We start from the raw sequence: 24,467 nt of genomic DNA on the forward strand, positions 1-24,467 counted from the left end.
TTTATTTTCTATGCATTACTAGTCCGGCGCATGTGGGCTGTATAAACAGTGACAGTGTTACCAAAACTTGGGACGGAAAAAAACCCGCCCCTGCTATATCGGCAAAAATGCAAAATAAATCATATGCAACGCAGATAAACCGAATCCCAGAGAACAAACACAGGATAAAGGTGGCGAGGTGGTCATGGGGGTGACGGTTGTAGCCCGGAAGAGCCTACGAGGGAAAGAAGACAACGCAATCTTTATATCGTCGCAGTTCCGATATCGGCCGCTATGCAGCTCGAAAAGCTCGCTGGTGGACGCTCACGTGATCACCTTCACACTGATCACGACTGTGGATTCGACCAATAGGTATTATTGCCCTTTTTCAGCCGTCTGGTAAACAGCGTCGACGCAGACTGGATTTCATAGCGATACTTCGATTCATCCATCTGTGCTGTCAGCAGCAACGCTCACAGTGAGTTGCCAGCTTGCAACCACCAACCCGGACTACATAGCGCGAAAGCGCCCTGTACGAAAAAGGTCAGCCACTACTTCTTGACCATTTCACACTGGTGCCTGGTGAATCACTAGCTTGCGAACTAAAAAGATGCATTTCTCGCGGCTTTTTAGATAGATGGATTTATTGAAAGGAAAGGCAGAGAGGGTGGCCGGAATGAATAACATCTGGGCTGCTTCTGCGTTGGGGAAGGGGAGAAGAAAGAAAACCATGATGGGTGACGATGTTGGTGAATGCATATGAAGGCATAAGAACGCGTCTTTGTGGAGTAGGGATTGAACGGAGCACCTTACACCAAGTTGTTATGGTGAAATAAGAAAGGGGGGTGTTTATTTACAGTGCTGTAGCAGCCGGACCAGGTGAGGCCTGCTAGCCCCAGAAACCAGCGTTTTCTTCCTCTTCCTTTGTTCCTCATCAGTGCTCTGCTTGAGACCAAGTCCATAACTATACATGCATGGCATCTTGCTTTTCAAGTGCGAATCAAGCCCGGTGGCGCACAAAAAACGTAAAAGAGCCCGCACTGCCTGGACACCGTTCCCCTTGTCCTGCCAAACGCCCAGCAGCAATTCCTCCGACCCAGGCCTCTTGTCCAAATGCTTCAAGGAAGCGGCTAGCACATTTCTTTCACACGCATACACAGGGCACACCAATAATATATTGTCCACAGTCTCGGAGATGAAGCCCGCTTGGATGATGCAGTGGTTACGGCGCTCGACAACGGTTCCCAAGGACGCGGAATGGAATCCCGGCCTCAGCGGCCGCTTTTCGGTGGAGGCAAAAAGCAAGGTGCCCGTGTGCTGTGCAATGTCAGTGCACGTTAAAGAACCCCAGGTGGTCGAAATTTCTGGAGTCCTCCACTACAACGTCTCTCATAGCCTTAGTCGCTTTGGGACGTTAAACCCCACGAACAAACAAACAGCCTCGAAGATGCCACAAGTTGAGCATTCCGGGGAGTCCACCTGTCCAATTAAATGTAAGTGCCTGAGCGTGAAAGCCACGTTTAAACATCATGTACATGGTGATCATGTAGCAAGCATATATGATGACGTGGAACATAAAATTTTAATGTTCGATCGAGCCTTTTTAGATGAATGTATCGGGCGTCTGGCTGGGCCGAGTAAGCTGCCGTAGCATTCTTCATACAGTTCATAAGAAGGCACGTCATATCCACTTTTCAAAAAGACACAGCTGTTTGGAGGCCATTGCTGAGTTCACTTTTCGGTTCAACATCGACCTGTTCATTTCCATGGAGCCCGCGGTGGGAGGGATCCCTTGAAACATTATCCTGTGGCCTTGCAGTCGGCCAGATGGGAAGAGCTCCATAATGTTTAGTACCAGAGACTGGTAGGCAATGTGGCGTAAGAAAGTTTTCAAAATTTGCAATGCAGTCTGAGTCCGTGAATATACACCATTTTTGAGGTGGTTCCCCACATATCTAGCTAATAATCTAGCTAATAGATTTCCGAAGGGCTACAAATTCAGTAGCGGTTGATATAGAGGCATGTCCCAAAAAGAAATGTACAGTCGTTTTCTTAGCAGGTATGGCCACAGTTGCAGCGGATGCCTGTGCTGACACAGATCCGTTGGTGTATATCTGAATATAATTAAGGTATTCTGACCAGATGTGCGCCAGAGTAAGTTGTTTGAGGCCACTATATGGCGCCATTGATTTCTTTAGTGTCCCGGGAACACGAAGGTGCGCCAAAGGTTTACCCATCACCCATGGTGGTTGAGCGGAACGATATGGAAGGGTATATCCTGTTGGTACTTGCGACTAATGGCAGCTAAGTGCACTTGTAAAACTTCAGTCCGGCCGCTGGTCCAGAATCTTGCTCAGTGGGTGCAAACGGCGTCATGTAAGTGCTCGTAAACATACACGAAGTGGTTCGTATGCGAAGTATATGGATATTGGGAAAGCATGTGGCTCTTCAATTGTGCCTTTATTAGAGGTGCATCTGGGAAATCCAACGCATATTTTCAGTGACTGCGCTTGCACGCTCTCTAAAGTCCGAAAACAGGGAATGCTCCTATTAGAAAGTACTAGGGGCCTGTACTGGATGTGACCAACAAAGTTTCGTAAAGCAGTTGTAAGTAGCGCTCATTTGGATCCCATTTGATGCCAGCTATGAAATGGCGCAAATGTCAAATCTTGATTACCCTTTTCTTTGCCATATTAAGATGTTTCGACAAAGATAGCCTGCGGTCAATAATTACTCCCAAGAATCTGTGCCTTGAGACGTACGGAATAACAACTCCATGAAGAGTAATCGGGTAGTGGCTGACACGTTTTCCTGTAAATGCGCTCACTGTACACTTTTCTGTCGCTAAAAACAAGACAAGACGTAAGTACATCGATGTCGATGACACAGCTCGTTGCAATCTCGGACGTAGTTGTGGGCATGTCGAACAAGAAGACCAGGTGCAGACGTCGTGAGCACATGCACTGATGTGGATGTTAGTTGGCAGTTCACTCCCCAGGGCAATTAGCGCAGCGTTAAATAAAGCTGGGCTGAGGCCTCCTCTTGTGGGACTCCAAGACCGACCTGATAGCAAGTAGTATCTCTATCAGGCGTAGTCATGTAACAAAGCGGCCGTTTAGATAGCTCATAATCCACAAGCATAGAGCCGGCCACCAATTCCCATGTCGTCAAATCCATCAAGAATAGCATCATGGAGGACATTGTCGTAAACCCCCTTTATATCTAAAACGACAACCGCTACTAGTCGACGGTGACGCTTTTCGTGTTCTGCTGTCGCCACAAGATCGATTATGTTTGATGAGGCATTGTGATCGCCGCGAAAACATAGCGGCAGCCGATTCCGCGTCAAAGAGCCCATGCTGTAGGCTCAGGACAGGCAAGCTGCTGAGGAAGGGAGAAATTTATCACGAATTATGAGCAGGTAGCGTGAGGTGTAAAACAAACTTCCCTTTTTTTTCTTTTGTTTAACCTGCTTCTTTAATATCAAACGCCCAGCACACTGCCACATCCACAACCAAAGCACGCCATTCCAGATTGACAGCATGTCATCCTCGGCAGCTCCTTTCATATTCAGACCGTCGAGTTGGCTCTGTAGCTGAACGTTACGACTCAAAGACCGTAGAAGTTTTCATAATTGAGACAGGTCTGGTGCATACAGGAACTTGCGTGCAATGTCTGTAGGGAAGCCGGCAGAGCTTCAGTATATACTCAACGCGGCTAGCATGTCGTATCGATACCCACCGGTGATTAGCGCATGCAAATTTAGAAATTTCACGATATAAAAACTACTACCGCCCAGTAGTTCAGAAATTAATGCCATGCTAGATAAATTGAAGCAACTTCGAGCTCGGAAAGACCAGCATAGCTACCGGCGCTGGTGCTTAAATAATCAGCACTTTAAACCGTCAAAAGGAAACGTCGCCTTGGATAATGCACCCAAATGTTAAAGGCACAGAACACTGGTCAAAATATGTCATGAGATTATGGTGGAGATAAAAAGATCTTGCCTCATATAGTAGAGATCGAGCACTACAATATCAAAGAAAAGAGGATTTACAATTTTAATTTGCCATTAAAAATCGCATAAAAACAAACGAGGTGCTATCTAGCGGAGAAACCATAGTACTTTCAGTGTAGCCCCCCACGTGACTACATGTCAGCAAAATATCGCTGATTTTCGTAACTGCACATTGTTATTTTTTCTTCGAGGAGTGCTTGCCATAATTTATCATATTTGGCGCTCTCTCCAGTGCGTCCTTAAATAAAAACCACCCCTGCTTTCACACTGCGAGAGGTATGCTTTCAGGTTTTGCCACTAGATGGCGCCACAGTGTTTGCAATTTCGTGATCGAGGCAATGACAGTGCCCATTAAAACTTTCGTCGACGAGGACGTGCGTTATTGTGCCGTAACAGCATTGAGTGTGAAACTGAAAAGGACGTTACTCTGCGGAAAAAAAATTCTGATTACTGTCTGGCGAGTGAAAGCTATATTTATTTTCGGTACGTCTTTTTTGTCGACCACCAGTCATCATCGCGGACGCTGCTCATCATTTCCAGCATCGAACTACATAAAAACGGGCGCCCGCAATGATCGAAAAATTTCCGTTAAAAATTTCTACAGCGTTTCTAACAAAACCGTTATGGAATTCAACATTTTATGCATCAATCTTTCCACTGCGGCGAAAAAAAATCGAGACCTAAATTCCAGTGTTCTGTCCCTTTAACAAGCTACAAATTGTCTCAGTCTTTGCATGATAATCACATGTGCGTTACCTTTCGACTTCCTTTCATTTCCTTTCATCTCCTGGGAATAATTATTTTGCTGTTTAGTTTTGTGGATCCGCGATCTAGCAGGTTCATCTGGCATTATTTTTATATATGTATTTCAACCGGAGACAAGTGAGCTTATGACTTGGCGTCTTTAATGGATACATCCTTCTTCGGTGTTCTTTATCTAGGGAATCATGCAGCATCTCATAGGTAGCTTCGAGTTCCCGCGCCCACGCCCGCGGGACCGTATGTGCAATACGTATCTCTCTGGGCCATTCTTAGGAACGCGCGAAGCACATTGCTTCGGGGAACCGGTTCTCAAAATACGCATTTTCTATCAGCACCACGTTGCCTTCCTGCTAGTTCTGGAATATGTTACTCGCGTATTTCGAACACAACGACCGAGGCCTTTCGTATAAAGTGCCAGTTTGTGAATTTGATAACATCAAGATATGGTGTCGCAACTTCTTGTTTCCTTTTTGTTTTACGTTTTTCGAGTGCTACAGCCTGTATGGTATATATATACCGTCATTGCTGTTAATTCATTTCTCCTAATTCCACCTTGTATTGAGCTTCTGGATCCAACAGTTTGTCACTTACGCTTGTAATGATTTCTTTTCTTGCTATTGTTAGTATTTTAAGGTGCGATTTCAGTATTGTTATCATTGTTAGACTTAACTTCCACTCTTATGTATCCTTGCTCTTTACTCCTGCCTTTTTTTTTTTCTCATGTACGTCCAGTCCCACTTCCAATTATAATGTCCACTAGGCCAATGCGGTAACTGTAATAAATAAATAAATAAATAAATAAATAAATAAATAAATAAATAAATAAATAAATAAATAAATAAATAAATAAATAAATAAATAAATAAATAAATAAATAAATAAATAAATAATCTTGAAAAATCAGTTTTCAAATCACGTCTTCCTGAGGGGAACATGAAAATTACCTTCTCAACCTGACGGTTTCACGAAGAAACTTTCAAGCACGCGACTCTGGCAAATTTTGGGGGGCCTATGAGAAAGGCTATAATATGGAGCTAGCAGGCGGAGCCTAATTTCGCTAGTCGGGTCTCGGCATACAGCCCTCCTGATTTTTAGCAATATAGCGCGAGCGTCCACCAAACTGCTGGTCAGCGCCTTATAACGGGAATGAGCGTGCAACAAGGCTAGAGTTCGCATATGCGCACGAAGAAAGAGCGTCTTCTGCTACGCTTTTCCAATCACAGGGGCACACGCCCTACCAGAATATCTGTTCGCAAAAAACTTGATGGGCAGAAGAGGACATGCGCGTGAATATGATGCGACACATAGACGTGACTTTCCTCTTTTTCTTCCTATTACGGAAGGCTGCGGCTGGCGAAGCAGAGTTGTCATTAAAAAAAAATAAAAGAATGGGGAATACAGCCGCACGTGGAAGACATTGCCTGGATACTGAGGCAGGGCGTGTGTTCTGGTGTTTGCAACAGCGTAGCAGACGACGCTCTACATTCGTGCGCGTGCGCGAAACCTCACCTTGTTGCATGCTTATCGCCGTTATAAGGCGTTGTGTACGGCTGTACGCTGCCGTACTTTTAAAGATCAAGCCCTGAGAACTCGATTACGCGTTGCGTCCTTCGCTCTAGCTTCTACACGACATTGTCACTACGTTGAGGGAGCCTCAACCTCCTCCCCTTCCCGCCAATACCCCCAATCCCCCTTGAGCAATGGGAGACCTCGTTATCCAGCCCCGCCCTATCGATTCAGCTCGCACCGAAGGACAGGGGCCAGGAGCTGCTGGGAACATATGGGTCCCGCAACTAGGGAACCACCCCGTCTGGTGCCTGCATGCACCACCGATTTATTTCGGGCCCAATAAACGTTGATTAATTATCATCATAAACCGCACATGGCAAGCCTGTGGCTGAAAGCTGACTTCTATGGGTGAACGCAACTAACATTTCCGAAACTAACATTTTAAGATTAGCGTTGTCAAAGAAAAAAAAAACAAGTACGAAACAGCCCTAGAAAAATGCTCCAACGCGGTGTTGCGATCCCAACGGGTAACTTTCCGTACCGATAGAACAGCCTCAGCACATATCAAGAGCAGCAAGCATTTTATGGACGCACCCGCAGTGCTTTATCACACCACCCCCATGCACATATCGCCAAGAGCTTGCTGCTCTCTCGAACTTATAGTAGCCTGCGGGCTGTCTTGGCTTCGTGGGAAGCAAGCACCTACGTTTTAGGTCAAAGGGTCACTTGTAATTGCCGCAAACCGAATCGCGCATATTTTTTGCTTGTTTGTTTGTTTGTTTGCTTGTTTACGCGCTTTCGTGCAGAGCGGAACATTTGTAGTTATTTTTTTTTTCATTTTCGTCCATGAGGACTGCATCCATTCGACTAAAGTTGCGAGTGGTACTGAAGCTACACAGTGGGAATCTGGAGCCAGATAATCAGTAGATATAACGGCAGAATTGAGGGACAGTGATATGGAGGGCTCCTGACGTTTTTACATCTCGAGCTTTGTAACATTCGTGCCATCGTAAGGCACACTTACGAATTTATATTTTCGCCTTCTACCGAAACGGCACAGCCGCCACGCCTGGGATTCAACCAGAGTCATGGGCGCAGTAACCAAATGGGCTAACCACTATACTATCGCGGCGAGTAGTCCTAAGGAAAGCTTCTACAGCCACAGACTGAAATGGGCTGTTCTTTGTTTTATCGCTTCTTCAACATGTTTCTCCTCTCGAACCATTTCTATTCTTAATTTTCCCCCAGACATTCCCCTTCCACTTTTTTTCTTTGTTTTTGTGCTGCTCGTTTTCGTTTTTGCTCTCGCTTCTCTTATACTCCCCTCTTCCTCATGCCTCTCCTGAAAATCAAGGATGTTGCCAACCTACCGCCTGTGATTTATCCCCCGCCCTCGCTTTTCACGCAAGCATTCCTATCCGCATATTCTACGTTCCATCGCTGTCGGAACACCCTTCACGTGTATATTGTTGCACTTGTATTTTTATCAGGTTGCTTTGGTATGCATAACTTTTTCCTAAAGGCAACATCTAGGCTGCATGTTGTGCTCCTCCATCACGTAGCTCTTTCCGGCTGCTGCCTCTTTTCTATTTTCTTCTTAAAAATATGAATAACCGAGTACATGTTAGACAGCGCCAACTTCAAGAAAATACTGTCATCAATCGCCCTACTCGATACCACTCCCCTTCTTTACTATTCTTTATCCGAAGAAAAAGCTTATATCACGTCTGGCTTTGCACTTCACTAGAACTTGATCAAAATAATGCACTGCGTTTTATACTTTCTAATTTTAACCGGACCGCGAGTGTCCCAGCTGTGAAATCTAATGTTTCCTTACCGTCTCTCGCAAAACGTAGAAAATGTTTACGCCTATGCTTTTTTCATAAAATTTATCATCACCAGTTACTGCACTCTCGTTTTATCACTACACCCCTTACCGCTCTTCTCGTGTCGAATATCAACGTAAGAATGGATCTATTTTTTGCCGTACGGACACTTTTTTGCATTCTTTCATTCCTCGCACATCGAAAGAGTAGAAGTCCCTTCCCGCTGCCGTGGCTTGCATACGGAATTATGCTGCCTATCGTCAGTCTCTGATGACGACGCTTTTATCTGATGCGAATAGATAGTTGCCTTGTGTTTTGTTATTTTCTTCGCTTTTTTATTTTTTATTCTGCTATGTTTGTTCAGTTTCATGCGTTGCATTTATTACAGTTGTTGTTTCTGTACTTTTTTTTTTGGTATTTCCTTGACTGCTTCGAATACTGTATGTTGCTGCATTTTAACTACGTTGTTGTGCCGCCTTTAACAAAAAAATATTTTTCTTGCGTTGTTTGCTTGCCCACACCCCTCTGTACTGCCTCGGCGCTTGGCTTGACGGTATCGAAAATAAATAAAAAAATAAACCCTGTCAGTGATGACAGCACTACCCGGACGAACGAAGTGGCCTTCTTGTCGACACGTTGGAGTGCCGACTGAGGCTCTGCCTCAAGCCTTCTTAAGCTTTTTTATAGCTTCAATAAAATAACTTTCAACCGCCTTTATTACTTCATTTTGGGATACTGTTTCTTCTAAATGATTTAAGCACTAAGAAATTATCATGAACAACAGTCGACGAACGTTTGATGGCAAAAGTAGCAAGCAGCTACGGAAAGAGTAACCTTAACCTGTGGCACTTAAAAAGGATGTATTAAACATATGTATTTGCGAGAACGTATTCACTTAGCGTGTTGTTTTGTTTGCAGGTTGTTAATCTTCTTCATGGCGACCGACACGAAGATATCATCCGGGCAACATGGCGGTAGATATGAAGTCATCTAGAGGACCCATGTACAGAATCATTGACGGGTTCACCGGTAATCGGTACCTCTCCACCGAACTATTTCGTTCAGCGTTGCGGTACAAGCCAAGAACCGGGGACACGTTCCTTGTCACATTTCCCAAAAGCGGAACTATATGGCTGCAGCAGATCACTTACCTCATTTTTCACGATGGACGTCCGGCTCCAAGCGGATTGGAGTTCTACACCAGTTCGCCCTTTCCTGAGATGGTCGGGGCCGAAGACGTTACGAAAATGAGGAAGCCTGGCGTTATCAAGACGCACTTTTACTACGGTTTGGCACCAAAGAGTCCTTCCGCGAAGTACGTGTGGCTGTGCAGGAACCCAAAAGACGTATGCGTCTCGTTCTTTTACCATACGAAAGCTTTCACAGCCTATGACTTCACAGATGGAAGATTTGAAGATTTCTTTGAGATATTTATGCAAGGAGCCTAAGATTTCGGCGACTACTTTGATCACGTCCTTTCCTGGTACGCCCACCGTAATGACCCAAATGTATTTTTTATGCATTACGAGGAGCTCAAAGCTGACCCGCGGAGTCAGGTGCTAAAACTTGCAGCTTTCCTGGGAGAAGAGCAGCGCCAGAAATTAGCCCAAGAACCAGAAATTTTGGACCGTGTACTCAAGTTTAGTGGAATAGAATATATGAAGAAGCAGACAGCGGATACGATCAAAGCTTTCTTTGCTGAAGCTCTTACCAGCGGCGAAGATCTAGGCCCTGGAATTAGGCAGTACCTGGAACGTTCGATGGAGTACCCGAGGAATGCCAGCTTCATCCGCAAAGGTGTCATGGGGGACTGGAAAAATCACTTCACTACAAATATGAACTCAAGAATGGAAAAAAGGATTTATGAGAAGCTTTCTTGTACAGAGTTCATTGATGTCTGGATGAGGCATGGGATCCTGTCAGCAAGGCAGTCATGTGTCGCGTAGGCCTTCTTGGAGTAAAGCTGCTATATGCGGCGTGTGTTCTTTCGCGGTACCAGAACCATGTCCTCTCATTGTTTGCATCCCGTGGCGATACAAGCAGTGCGAAAGACCAGCAAATAAAAAAGGCAGCAGTTGTTTTTATTTTTTTGTACGACTCTAAACTAGATACTTTTCATTAGTCGCAGTATTTATTCTCCGGAAATAAAGGAGAGTAACATAACTGAGAAACATGCTGCAGTCATTCTTGATTGTCTTTCCAGCTCCTTTCTGATGCAGTGTGGCGAATGAAAGCTGACTTTGCTACTTTCGGGCTTTAAATAAATCAGTCAGTCAATCAATGAATTTTATTTTCACCGAAATAAAATATACATGGCGAACAAAGGGGGTAAGAGAAAAGCTCCAACCACCCTTACAACAATGACAGCTTTGTAACATTTTAAATTTTTGTTCAGTTTACTAGTAACTGTACCAATTAGGAGAGAAAAGAGCAAATTGCAATAAAAAAAGACAGTAAAAAGGAGCCTCTAGTTACACTAATGCTCAATAACAAACAACTGTTATGTCATCTTTCTTAAGTGACGTAAAGTCTACGAATTTCTTCGAAAAGTCATTTAGTGTGTGGGGGAGTATGTATTCAGCGCGTTGGAGGCCATAACCTGTGCGCCTGACGGGAACTTTTCATGGCAGTTTGCGGCGATGAGGGTATACGTATTCTTGCTTATGGATATTGATGAGTGAGATGAATGTATCTAACTTGTCCTGCATTCCTCCAATGGAACTTTTTATTAGTTTGTACTTGTATATGTTTTCGGGTTTCATTATGTGATACTTGCAGAATCGAGTTTTATTATGCTCGTTGAATGGAACCTTTTCTATTGTCCAAACAGCTTTTTTGTAGTAAGATCAGTTTGTCTAAATTTTGCGCACTGGTGTTTCCCCGCACCAGTGCGCAGTGACTGAGCACGGTATGAAATAAAGAATTATACAAAAACTGTTTAAGTTTGGCAGGAAATAAATTTCGATTTCTATTGAGAATGCCAACTACCTTTCGCGCTTTTCAGCAAAGATGATCGACATGGTCGTTCCAAAGCATGTGTTTAGAGAAAATAACTCCAAGTGTTTTTGAAAATGCCTCTCTATTATTTTTATATAGACCAATGACGATGCTTTCAGGCATTTTCATACGTGTACTGGGTGCTCAGAACAAAATGCATTTGTTTTCGAATTATTTAATAAGATATTGTTATTCTCAGACCATTCTTGCAGCCGAAAACAAACTGATCTTGCGAGTGGAACAATATCAGTCACATTTTTTCCACTATAAAATATGTTATAATTATCAGCGCAGATTACAAATTTGGACAAATTATCAATGAGCACTATATCATTTATATAAAATAAAAAAGGATGGGGCCAAGGATGCTGCACTGTGGCACAAAACATTGTATGGATTGTATTCGTGACCTATGGTCATTAATTTAAACGAACTGTCAGCCAGCATGATTATGTATGAACGGATTAGTCGAATGCACGTGCCATTGAAACCGTACGTTTCTAGCTTGTTCATTAATAGATTGTGATTAACACGATGAAAAGCTTTGCTGAAATCAATACAGATTTCCAAAGTCATTAGTTGCTTTTCTATACTTTCTAAGATAATGTCTTTTGAAATGAGCAAAGCATTTGATCATAAGCAAACCAAACCATACACATGCGCCTGCATGGATTTGGGGCAGCGTGTCTGACTCATAATGCAAGGGTCCTATTGGAAGGTTCATTCTGATCTTACCCTCCAATGTAAAAGGAGAGACCCGAGTTGCAAGCGCCCACAAAATAGGTCATGTCATGTTTTCACATAATCACTGCAAACCTATACGACCAGTCAGTGCCGCCCGACCATGCTAGCTACCAATTGCCACATCAAAGCCACGCCGATTATTTTCTTTCACAACGCTGACGCCTACAACACAGGCATAATATTCTCGAGAATGGGTCCTTTTATCAAAATTGCGTTCAAACGCGTCTCTGCTTGATGCAAAAGAAAGCGTGAATAGTGCACGGAGAAGAGATCAATATGAAACACTCTCATGAAAACTTCATGCCGCTGCATATAACAAGCCTGTTTTGCACGTCGATCATCTTAACAACATTCATAAGCTTGCTCGAGGCACACAGCTTAGTAAAAAACGTTTGTCTGCCTACATGAACGAGCCAGCAGTTAGAATGATCGCAAAGGCATTCGGAGTAATTCACCATTAGTAACTCTCTGTATGCGTAGCACTTGACGTAGATAGCAAGTAAATAGTGCAAAACCTGTCAAACTTGTTCAGGATTAGCGTGAAACTTCTCTTGCACTTGGGGACTAGAAAGCAATTATAAAACCTCGTAATCGATGCTGTGGATCGCACCGCATATACTCGGTATAATAGATGGAGGTGGACAATAGAAAATGCGCTGTTTCAAAGCAAACAGGAAGTTGTAGCTGAAAACGCGCTCGAAAAATTAATATCCCGTCTTTGGAAAGAGTGAATCGACGCGCTTCCTCAATGGCATTGGCTCGCGTTGGAAGAGGGGGTATGCACCCAGAGGTTGTGCATAAAGCATTGTTCTGGGCTGTTCAGATCGTGGCACTGCTAACTGCGTATTCAGAGCCTCTCAGCTTCCTCTATACAATACGCCTTTCTGCATAAATCTGCTTGCTGCCTGCGGAAGCCACCACACAGAGCGACCTAGTCGTATACTGAAACCTTTGACAGATGCGACTTCTGGCAGAAGTTATTGGTAACATTTAAAGCTGCGCTTGGTCACTAAATGAACTGAAACATGAGCCTGTTGCCTTTTATATCGATTTAAAATAGACATTAAAGTATTATTATAAGATCATCCCCAGAAAAGGCGTCAAAAGATAACGCTGGTATAGTCCGCCAGAATCCGCAGCAGGGATATTCCAGCTAGTTTTTAGAAGACGTCTGCTCCTTTCTGTTACGTCTCCAGCCTCCAAAACCATTTATTAGCTCTCAGTGTTCATGCTCTGACATGCCAGATCCCACTTTTTCGAGTGCAAGTAACGATGAAAAGTCACAAGATTGGCATAGTTCTCCATGACATACAGTCGTATGCAGGGCCACTATGGTTTTCTGACAGTTATTGCCTCTTCGAGATTGATGAGTATGGTGGGATTAAAACATTTGCTTTGATCATCTCCCCTTGTGGACAGCGCGTTCAAGGAGCCCCGCAAGTTGACACTGAAGGTTTTGTAAATAAGACTGCACAGTCATGCTCAGCCGGCCCTGTACTGCCTGCCTTTGTATTACCAGCCCTCGATTAATCTTGGTTTCGGTGAGTCCAAAGGAGGCCGTCGTCAATCTCGACTGAGTGACTGGCCATTGAAATGTCGATCAAGCCTATGTCTTCTCACAAATGAGAGAGCATCGTCATTCTGTCCAAATCTGCGCTGGAGCGTCTGCAACAAGGGGCTTTAATTGATGAATTTTGCCTCTGGTCCATAACCTGGCTCAGGAAGCAATAGCTCAAAAGATTTACAATGTGCTTCCAGTGGCAGCAGCAACCGCCATCTCACGTTGAAGCCACTGGTGATACAGTGATATACCTTTTTCCTAAAAACGTCTGGTCCTTTCCGTCTTTAACGGCGGTTTCAAAAGACGAGAACTTTAAGCGAGGCTTGCTGAGCGTTAGAGCTGCTCTCTTGTGCCGCCTGTGCCGATATGGTTGCACAAGAATCCCCACGGCACCTCATCTGAATTCGTCACTTCTGCTGTTTTAGGTTAGCTGAAATATTTTCGTGCAATGTGTGAATGCTTTAACCGTATATCTTTAAACGCCCCGTTCGCCAGAACGTTACAGCCCGCTTTCTCCACAATATCTGGCGTTGATCTTGTTTAGCGCCTAAAATCACCAACATATCAATGGCATGGTAGTTCGCAGGTTAGGCGCCCGAAAACCGATGGCTCGACTGGTTGCTTGACTTCTGCAGACCACACTATATGACATATTTTAGGCTCTGGTGGCTCATTTCACATAGAAAGACAAGATTATAAACGAGTCTTACGGGTCCCTTCGATCTCTAGTCAAACAGACTATATCACACAAGCATCTCTGTACGTCTGCGGTAAATCGGCGCTTTGTTTGTTATATCGTGAGTTTTGCTTCTTGTTTACATTTTACGAATTTGCTACGTGCGTGTTTGTGAATCATGCGTACTTGTCTATTGGCTGCTTGAGTCATCTGTCCCATCCCGAACCTATGAACACATGTGCTCGTTCAATAAACATCAGTCTCAGTCTCAGACTAAGGCTGGTCATGGTCATATTGAATTCATTCTCGGCTCCATTCATTACGGCCGCCCGGCCCATACAACAATATCTAGGCCGGATGGCCATTCACATAATTGGGTAGCGGAGAACTCTTATAGTTACGTGCGACGTAATATGAGTAGAAATGAAAGGAGTACTGATTACACGACTAACAAAGTAGTTGTAAGTGAACGAGAATCAGCAAGGGTAGCCGTAGATGGGAGCCATCTACGCTCCGATTAAGTATCCCCAGCAATTCTCTCTGCAACTAGCATGGCACTTTCTATCCTGGTAACTTGCTTCATTGCAAATGTCCCCACCACCGTGCACTCTAAATGTATCTTAATTAAGCGAGACTCCGTGCTAAAAGCATGCTTAAATGTTCATAGAGGACAAGGGCTGAATATAGCTATGGTAGGGGCACGAAAACTGAAATCAATGACTCAGGTGGAGTGATTTCCGATGTGCCACTTTAAGGCTAATCTCATCTGTACGTTAACAGTGCGCCCAAGCCCCAATCTGTGCTCGTGATCAGTGGTGTTACATGTTCTTCGAAACCCAGCACGCTGTAGGGTTCGAAATGCTGCGCACGTCTCCAGTGATGATCTTAACTACATCCAGCTGCAGCAATGGAGTAAGCGAGTGACAAACGTTATCCTTCATAGAGCGATAATGAAGATGGAATCCTTGAATTTTATGAAACGTTGGCATTGCGTCAATTTCTCATAAAGACATAGGAAACTGCTGAAAAGTAATAAAAGACATTTGGGTACGATGGAGCGAAAACCAGTTATTTCAAGTTCTCCACAGGTGCGTTGCAGGTAAAAACACGAATAGAAAATTGACACGAGATTTTATCAATTGCTAGCTGACTGCATGCTCCCTCAAAGAACACAATCAGCCTAGAACGTCATCGCTAACTGCTGAAACGCGCACCTTTTTATAGACGTGATGAGGCAAGTTATAAAGACTTAGCCCTGACGCCGTATGGGTGGCGTTCCTAGATATTGAGCGAGGTGTTAAATACTGTTTCCCTTGTACTGCACAGAATTTGCCGAGTGCAGTTTTTGCTGCTAGGCATTACAATATGGATGCATGAGCGGTGCGCGACTGTTTGCAAACAAAAAAAAAACCTTCTTAATTTGCGTGAAGTGTAAAATAGGCCATTCTGTGATCTGATGAAAGGTGTTCCAATGCAAACAGGTCCTTTCAAACAATCAGGTTTCCGCTGCGAGTGAAACGTTTCTCTGCTACTGCTTTTTATGATCTGAGTGGTGAACGCTTTCTTGTCCTGTTGTAAATATGTCAAGGCAGTTAATAATATCGGTGGTGGCAGAGAGTTTTCGAGCATCAGCCAAGGCAGCTTATCTATTTCGCAACTCAGACAACGATAACATCACCTGTAGTTTTTCAAATTCGGATGGATAACTCAGTGCAGCTATCCATTGCTCAGATGTTCGCATGAATTAGCCGAACATAATAACTAAAAACATTCCATGATGTAACATAAAAAAAAGTTAGGTATACAAAGCAAAATTAAATCGCATCTTTCAGAAGCCAAGTAAAGAAATGCCAGGCTTCTGGACGAGAAAATAAACAATTAAAAACACTCAAATTTACAAGAAAACTACATGCATGTGAGACAAACGGCTACACGATGCAATACCGAGAATCACCGTCGCCGAATCTCCCTGTCACGTGGTGTGAAATCCTCGCTTTGGACAGCGCGACGCACTCCATACGCACTAATGGAGAGGAGCTTTCTTTCGTTCGATGTCAGCGCTCTCGCGATCCCTAACGATTCCCATGATCTCTCTGCCATGTATGCTAATAAATGAGCAAACTATGCAAATCAGCAAATAATTAAGCGCGGACGTCACTCAAGCAATTCATTATTTCGGCCGCGATTGATTCTCCGCCGACTACTGAAGAGCGGCTCTACCAGTGTTCGAGCTTATGTGCCTTGTACAACACGCGTTTTTTGCCTGCTAATCGTCCACGCGCAAGCCCCCACAAATATTAATAACTCTTCATAGCTGAAAACCAACACATCGACTTTTTTAATTACATGATTCTTTATAGCATAATTTTAAGCATAAATGTTTGGTCGTGCAACTAATGGAAAGTGGCAGATTACCGTGCAGTCTTCACACTCTTTTGCTGGCTAAGTGAAGTAGCTTAGGAAGCAGCTAGCTACACTTTTTACCTGACGTGTAATTATTCTGTTCTGAGCACTCCGGTGTCTTGAGAGGCCTATTCAAAGTTCAGCTTGTATGGCGTGAAAGTACGTTTTCTGCAAAAGTTCCTACTTTGGGCCATGGAGCGGGTTATAGGGCTTCCGTTCATTAACCTCTTCATCTCATGACAGTGCTTGCCTAGAGTAACCCAACATCTGCTTGCGGGCACGCAGACGAAATTATTAAAAAATAATCTAATCGCATTAGTATTAAAAAAGAGAAAATGCGCTAAGTCATAGTGTTTTTCCTTTTATGTGAACATCACGCTGTATGTTTAACCATGTAGATATCTGCGCATAGCAAAGCCGTTTGTATTTTTTTTTTCTAATTCAGGATCCTTCGTAGCTCCGCCTTCCAAAACATGCTGCTGCAAAGCATGCTCCCGGGCTCTCCTGTTATATGATGGAGAAACACTAAACTATAATAGTCAAAATTTGTGTCCTGTGAATGAGAAGGAACCCTATTTTAACTGACGCAAGAATGAATTTTTTTTTTGTGGCTACTTTCTCGGCCATTCAGTCATGCCTGGGAATGATTAGTTTATTCCCTTGGAATGATATCCACGTGTATGCTCTTGGGTATGCCTTGGCTGCCTTTATTACTCTTGATAATACAATAGGAACTGCTATGCCCGTCATACAACTGGTCTCAAAGCCCTGCTGATTACATTGTCTATTTTTGCAGAGATAGCGCATTCTTATGGCAAGTGATAAAGCAAGCGGAGCAAGGCTGAGGTTACTTTGTGATACTGCACGACAGTGAAACCGTTCTTACCCAGTCAGTATTCCTGCAACGTCGAAAAAAAAGCAAATTGCAAAGGCAATTGATTCGAACCCTCGGCTATAGCCGGAAGAAAAGGCGTTTTCACGCCGTTGTAAAAGTACCATCGATGGGTTGACTTATGTGCTTGAGTTTGCAAAAAGCAAACTAACGCTGCTCTGTTTAGATTTGTGCACAACATGAGCATGTAGACCCCTTACGTGCGGCCTCTGGAGTTATATTTACCGCATGCAGGCTGATTTGTTTAGCCTTGCCTGTCAGACTGCGTCAAATGCGCGAAGCGCGCACCATCAGTCCATCACCGAAGCGCACTACTTTCATCATCTACGGGACCAATAAATTTTCACCTTCGCGTTGGCTTCAGTTATCGGCGCACTTAAAGGCTTGCGAAGAGCCTCGGGCTGTTATATGTGTTACGAGGACGTCAGTCACTCTTGCGATGTAAAATGTAATATTAAACGCTGATATTACATATGCTCCTGACCCCGAGTTGTGGAAAGCAGGTTTGTCTAATATGTTGCCAGCTTCGCTTTTTTGTTGGCCAGCAAAACACGTCTTAGGATAGCGACAGGAGCATACGTCTTAGTGACCAATGTGGTGGCTGTCGGAAGAGTGTCATAACTGTTGATAGCGCGTCCAGGATAATTTACAAGAACCTCCAGTTTACGGCTCTTTTTATCGCCCTCCCTTCCAAACCTGAACGACAGAGGCCGCTGCCTGCAGCCCATGTCTGGTATTTTGTGCTCGGCCGTATTACCAAACGCCTTACCCTGTTTTTCTACCCTCACCTTATCGGTGAGGAGCAGCACACCGAGTGGAGCAGCTATCAACCTGTCGTGCCAGAACTCGGAACGCAGCAGCGGCGGTCGGGGCGGCTCCTTTTCAAAACAGGTTAGGCGTTTGTTTTGCTGACCGCGTCACTGTCTGCTGTTTAGTTCTTGCAATACCATCGTGGCGAAACTCACAATTTTGCTTTTACTTTCGTGTGGTATGTTGTGTTTAACGACCCAAAGCGATTCAGGCTATGGGAGACGCCGCAGTAGAGGGCTCTGGAAATTTCGACACCCTGGGGTTCTTTGGCATGCATCACACCTGCATAGCAGACAGACTCCTTGCTTTTCGCCACCACCGAAAAGCTACCGACGGAGCCGGGATTCAATCCCGCATACTGGGGTTCAGCAGTCTAGTTGTCTAACCCCTGAGCCACCATTGGCAGCAACCTTTTTCTTTTTACAACCATACTGGGTAGATGGGGCTTCAGCGTTGTGATACTTGAGCCTGAAATAAAACAAAAACTAAGGAAACTAAGACTCTTTACCGCCAGTCTTCAGAAAAACAGCCGTTTCTTTCCACCAGTCTGCTCATAAAAAAAAAACACGCAGTAATTCCGATTAACGTGTCCGTAATTTGCGATGACACCACTTCGATCACATAATCGCCAATGTATCCGCTTGTTACGGTACCAGAGCTGACAGGCGCATGGTAGCCTTGCATAACTCATAACCATACGCACGGATTGTCGCATGAAGCTTCCCTACAAAGTCTTTCAGAACGCGGGCAACAGCGACTGCTGCGTGCATCTAACGCTGAATAATTTTCAAAATGCAGTAAAGCAAGCAAGCAGAAATTAGGAAAGTAAAACTAATTGCTGGGCTTGTTGGTGCATTGCTCATAAAAGAAAAGATTCACAGCGCTAACAAATAGACACACAAAAATAGGCACGCAGGACCGGCGCTGCCTGTCCTGTCCATTTGTTAGCGCTGTGAATCTTTTCTTTTATGAGAAATTAGGAAATCACCTAGCAGTGCCTGCTGTAGACAATTTAGTTAACTTTATTATGAAACCTTCATTAGTCGACGCCTATATACCTCTGAATGACCCATAACTACACCCGTGGAGCATCACTGGCAGTGTAACTCACCCTGATTAATATTATTGGTCCAAAAAACAGCGCATTCCTCTCTTCTGCCACCTGCTTATTTTGTTTGCATGTATGTTTTTTGTTCATTTGCTCATTCGTTTGTCTGTTCACGTTAAGCTTTGTGCATATGTGAAAACGAAGGATGTCTTCCTTAGAAAGTAGAGCCGAATTACATGATGGGACCCTGAACAGAGGAGGGAAACAGGATCCCACAAGGCTGATGTCAGTAGTGTTTCTTCTTCCTCGGTCCCTACTGCATTTTTACGATTCGACGCTGTTTAGGTTCTGGGACGGAATGCCAACTAGTCACAAGTTCTTTTTTAATGCGAACGCATTGCTTCGCAATGTTCACAGATTTCTGTCCCCAGACCACGTCCGTAAAATCGTGTCCGCAGCAGTTGTGAGTAATTGAGAAGTAATAGAGGTTTATGAGCGGTGTCAATCGATGAGGATGACGTAATGTGGTCTCCAAAAAAATAATTAGGCCAATAAGGTAAATAGGTAATTAATTACAGGCAAAAATGTGAAGGAAAAGGGGAAAATGGTCTCATTAGCCAATGGCTTGGCGCCACATTTTAATGTATAGTAAAAATGATTGGTTAACAGGAAGGGAAAGGCGCAGTATCTGTCACACTTGCTATGTAGACACCTGAACCGCGCCGTAAGGGAAGGGGTGAAGGTGGGAGTGAAAGTGGAAAGAGAGAAAGGGGAGCCGTAGTGGAGGGCTACGGAGCAATTTCGACCACCTGGGGATCTTTAACGAGCGCTCACATCGCACAGCACACGTACGCCACTTCGTTTCGCCTCCATCGAAACGCAGCCGCTGTGGTCGGGTTCGAACCCGGGAACTCCGGACAGTAGCACCACCCCGGCGGGGACATTTTATTGTATCAAATACTATAATTAAGTCAGTCAATTAGGGTGACTTCAATATGTATCAAATACTAAATAGATAACTACATCAGTCAATTAAGCTGACGTAGAGGATGTGACGTCATGCAAACTGAAGTGGAGCCAAAAAAGGGCATAGGAAGAGATTTGCACGCAATTTGAATGTACCAAAGAAACCAACCAACTAAAATGATTATGTCAGTCAAATAGGGTGACGTCAAGGATGTGACGTCACGTAACCGGAAGTAGAGCCGAAAAAGAGCGTAGGAAGGGATTGGCGCGCAATCTCAAAGTAACAAAGACTAAAATGGGTAAACAAGAAGGTTATTAGGCAACTAGGAGCAACTAGAAGCAACCAAGAGCAGCATCCATGCTTTCTCATTGCTCCAATGCAGGTTCTGCAGTGCTCTTTAATTTTTATTTTGAAGATTATTCGGCTGCAGTATAAACAATTTTGCAATTAAATAACGAGGAAAACAACATAAAATGCGATGTTAAGAAAAAAAAGAAAAGAAACGAATATGTCGCCTCGGCCCTTCAATGCTAAGCTATTTATCTCACGCAAACAATCATTAAGTTTATCGCAATGCCCTAGGTGCAGGCGCTGAAACATGGAGAAACTAAATATTTTTCCTCCTAGCTACACCTGGAAAATCGAATATCGATTCATCTGCGCTTCATTGCACTGTTTATTTTGATGCTGCAAACTTCTAGGAAAAGCTTTGAGAACAACTAAATCAATACTTTTTTCAACTTTCGAGATGTGGTATCATCGTAATGCATTGCCCATAATACAGCCTTCAAGGTTAGTTTGATTTATTGTTCGTACGATGAGTTTGATTTCTTCTATATCACACTGTGTTGCAAAATTGAGAATTGTGGCATTAAGGGCTACAATTCTATATATATAAAAATATAAAAAATATTAACATTAATTTCAGCCTTCAGAGAAGTCCTTAGGGAGGATTGGGTTTAATTCTGAAGGAAATAAACGAGGATAATGCAAAAAAGGCCTATAACAAGGAGCACAGATAAATATGAGTCCCTAAGATTGGGACAGTATCCTTTTATATATAATTAAGATAGGATGAACCAGCCAAAAAGACGAACATAGGAAAGAGACCGGTTTCTTTTCCTGTGTGTGTCTTTCGGCTTGTTCATTATATCTTGATGCAAAGAATTAACTACCCAAACAACGTGTTCTGCTGAATTATTATTTTTAGTTCACTTATAGTTACATCTAAAGCCCATTTCAACTCTCAAATCAAGCAGTGAAAAAAAAAACGATCGAAGTCTCTTTTCTTCTTCTGTAGGCTCAATAACTTGGTTCACGGCAAGAAGCGGGCACACGAACTGTCGAAAAGTCATGGAAGTGAGGTCGCCGCGAGGCCCCATCTACCGAGTCATAGACGGATTCACCTTAAACAGATACTTCTCTGTGGAACTCGTCCGTTCGGCATTGCGATACAAGCCCAGAGCGGACGACACCTTCATCGTCACATTTCCCAAAAGCGGCACAATATGGCTGCAACAAATTGGCTACCTCCTTTTTCATGACGGTATGCCAGCTCCCAACGGGCTCGAATTTTACAGAAGCTCACCCTTTCTCGAGATGTTCGGAGCCGAAGACGTGGTGAAGATGGCGCGTCCCGGTTTTATCAAGACTCACCTCAGCTACGGCATGATACCGATGAGTGACACCGCGAAGTACGTGTGGGTCTGCAGGAATCCAAAGGACGTGTGCGTCTCTTTCTTTTATCACACGAAAGCTTTCACAGGGTACGACTTTACAGATGGAAAATTTGAAGACTACTTCGAGATATTTATGCAAGGCGGCAACGATTTCGGCGACTACTTCGATCACGTGCTTTCCTGGTACGCCCACCGCAATGACCCCAACGTGCATTTCATACACTACGAGAAGCTCAAGGCAGACCCGCGGGGTGAAGTGCTAAAGCTCGCCGCTTTTCTTGGGGTAGAGTACCACCGGAGACTCGTCCAAGAACCAGATCTTCTAGACCGGATCCTCAAGTTTAGCTCAATAGACTACATGCGTGAAAACACAGCTAACAGCATCAAGGCCTTCTTCGAGAATCCATTGAACAACAAAGAGAGCCTCTGTTCGGGGATCACGCACTATTTAGAGACTACTTCGAAGTACCCTAGGCACGCGAGCTACATCCGAAAAGGTGTGTTAGGGGACTGGAAGAACCACTTCACGGACGATATGAACACAAGAATGGAAAAGAAGATTTATGACAAGCTTTCCGGAACCGAGTTTATTGATGTCTGGAAGAGCTACGGCATACTGTAGGCGCATAATGCTATGTGGCATGGGCCTGATTGCAACCAACGATATTACTAGCCTGACTCTCACGCCAACAGGGTAGACGTGCATGCTCAAGAACGAAGATGGGCGCTTCGATAGCTACATTAGAGAAGTTCTGCATTACTATTTGCACTTGAACGAATAAAAGTTAAAGACCGTACAAAGTGCCTCTGTTTGGTTTTAATTTGTCTAATTCAGTATATGTGCTGAATTTTCAAAAATACATAAGAGTTATCATAGCTAATATATCGATCCTTCGTACTGGTGTCTTCTGTGAAGATAGTTCCCAAGGGACAATGCGCCTTGTAAAGCTCCTGTGAAGTTTTGTGTTTTGAATACTGGTGATATGAGCCGCTGTATAAAAACACGTCGCACGTTATCTTTAGTGCATTTGTCAGGCTTTAGGCATGTGGTCCAATCGCTACTGGCGCCTGGGCAAATGAACAAAAGATCTGGCCATCCTGCATTTGCGATTATCCGTGCTGGAAAATTTGCTGAAGTATGCCTCGAATCACGACAAATGGAGATGGAAATAAATAACAGCTGCGCCATTACACCTAAAGGAAGAACTACAAATATTTTTTTTTGCTAAATTTTTGTACAAATAAAGAGAGGGAATGCGATAAAATCAAAAGGCGCTCGCAATTAACAGACAACTTCAGAAATCGTTCGATAAAGCCGTCGTTTGTCGAACCTGAACTTGGGAAAAGGGTGGTCATTACTACAAGCCGGAAATGAGGTAAAAAGAGGCGCAATCGGACCATCAAGGGCTGTAATTGTTGCATTCTGGCGACTATAGTCGCTTCTTGCAGAAACATCCGCAAGTAGGCACGCGTTATTTTCGCCACTGTGAGTGACGTGAACTTCGACCTTATTCCTTTACAGCGCTGTGAATTAACGCCAAGCGCCAACAAAGCTTAGAGTTTTGCTTTTGTTTTTTGCACTTCTGGAACTCACAAAGGGGCCAGACTTAGAACGCTTCTCAAGTACTCGTTTTTGCGTCATAGTCAGCAAATTTTCTGATTCTACTAAGCGCCGTCTGATGCACGAGTCGCCTGATGCACGCGTCGTCTGCTACACAGCGTTTGAAACACGTCTCACTACAAAACGTTTTTTGTAAGCCCCGCCGGGGTGGTGCAATGATAAGACGCCCGACTACTGTGTCGGAGTTCCCGGGTTCGAACCCGACCACGGCGGCTGCGTTTCGATGGAGGCGAAACGAAGTGGCGTCAGTGCGCTGTGCGATGCTAGCGCACGTTAAAGATCCCCAGGTGGTCGAAATTACTGCGTAGCTCTCCACTACGACTCCCCTTTCTCTCTTTCCACTTTAACTCCCACATTCATCCCTTCCCTTAGGCGCGGTTCAGGTGTCCACAGAGCAAATGTGACAGATACTGCGTCTTTCCCTTCCTGTGAACCAACCAACCAACCAAGCAGCATGAAGCCTTGTCCGAGTCTGTTTTAGGGTTCCACGAAAGAGATGGGCTATGCAAAAACACAACAAAAGGCTTTGGGTCAAAATAGCCAACCTAAACAAGGAAATTCAAGATCACGCGTCCCAGTTGGCTCAGCAACAGTGGCATCAAATATGCGACAACTTTAATGGAAACATGGGTACGCGAGATGCGTGGAATTTACTGCGACATCTTCTCGATCCCAAATCCAGCAAAGGAGTTAAGAAGCAGGCAATACAAAGACTCCTTCACGTTAATGACTTCACGAACGAAGAAATCATTAACGCTCTTAAGGCTCGCTATTTCAACATCTCTCGTGACAAAGAACCCCTTCCGGAATATAAAGGCAACCCGAACCCTCAAATAGACTCCCACATAACGGAAGCGGAAGTTCGAGCACCTATTCATAAAATCCGCACGCCCTCGGCACCCGGCGCGGATGGGGTCACAAATACTATGCTGAGAATTTCTCATCTCAAAAATCGGAACTTTTAGTCATTAAACC

General features: G+C 44.1%; 1 protein-coding gene and 1 pseudogene across 2 annotated transcripts; both read left to right on the forward strand.

Moving 5' to 3' along the window:
• The first annotated feature begins 283 nt into the window (after window positions 1-283).
• Window positions 284-10,550, forward strand: LOC146209194 (amine sulfotransferase-like; annotated as a pseudogene). Its single transcript, XR_014705706.1, has 2 exons — window positions 284-522; window positions 9,013-10,550. The product of XR_014705706.1 is annotated as an amine sulfotransferase-like (transcript).
• Window positions 10,551-18,075: 7,525 nt separating this feature from the next.
• Window positions 18,076-22,662, forward strand: LOC146209195 (sulfotransferase 1E1-like). The gene is made up of 2 exons (XM_084596924.1): window positions 18,076-18,258; window positions 21,493-22,662. The coding sequence occupies exon 2, from the start codon at window positions 21,546-21,548 to the stop codon at window positions 22,491-22,493; it is 948 nt and encodes a 315-aa protein (XP_084453050.1). The 5' UTR covers window positions 18,076-18,258; window positions 21,493-21,545; the 3' UTR covers window positions 22,494-22,662.
• Window positions 22,663-24,467: the final 1,805 nt, after the last annotated feature.

Source organism: Amblyomma maculatum, chromosome 1 (genome assembly GCF_055883805.1).
Source record: "Amblyomma maculatum isolate TAMU_Amacu chromosome 1, ASM5588380v1, whole genome shotgun sequence".
Taxonomy (NCBI): domain Eukaryota; kingdom Metazoa; phylum Arthropoda; class Arachnida; order Ixodida; family Ixodidae; genus Amblyomma; species Amblyomma maculatum.

What these genes read in the sequence shown, in the direction of transcription:
- LOC146209195 (XM_084596924.1), top strand. Translation starts at nt 21,546, where the DNA reads ATGGAAGTGAGGTCGCCGCGAGGCCCCATCTACCGAGTCATAGACGGA.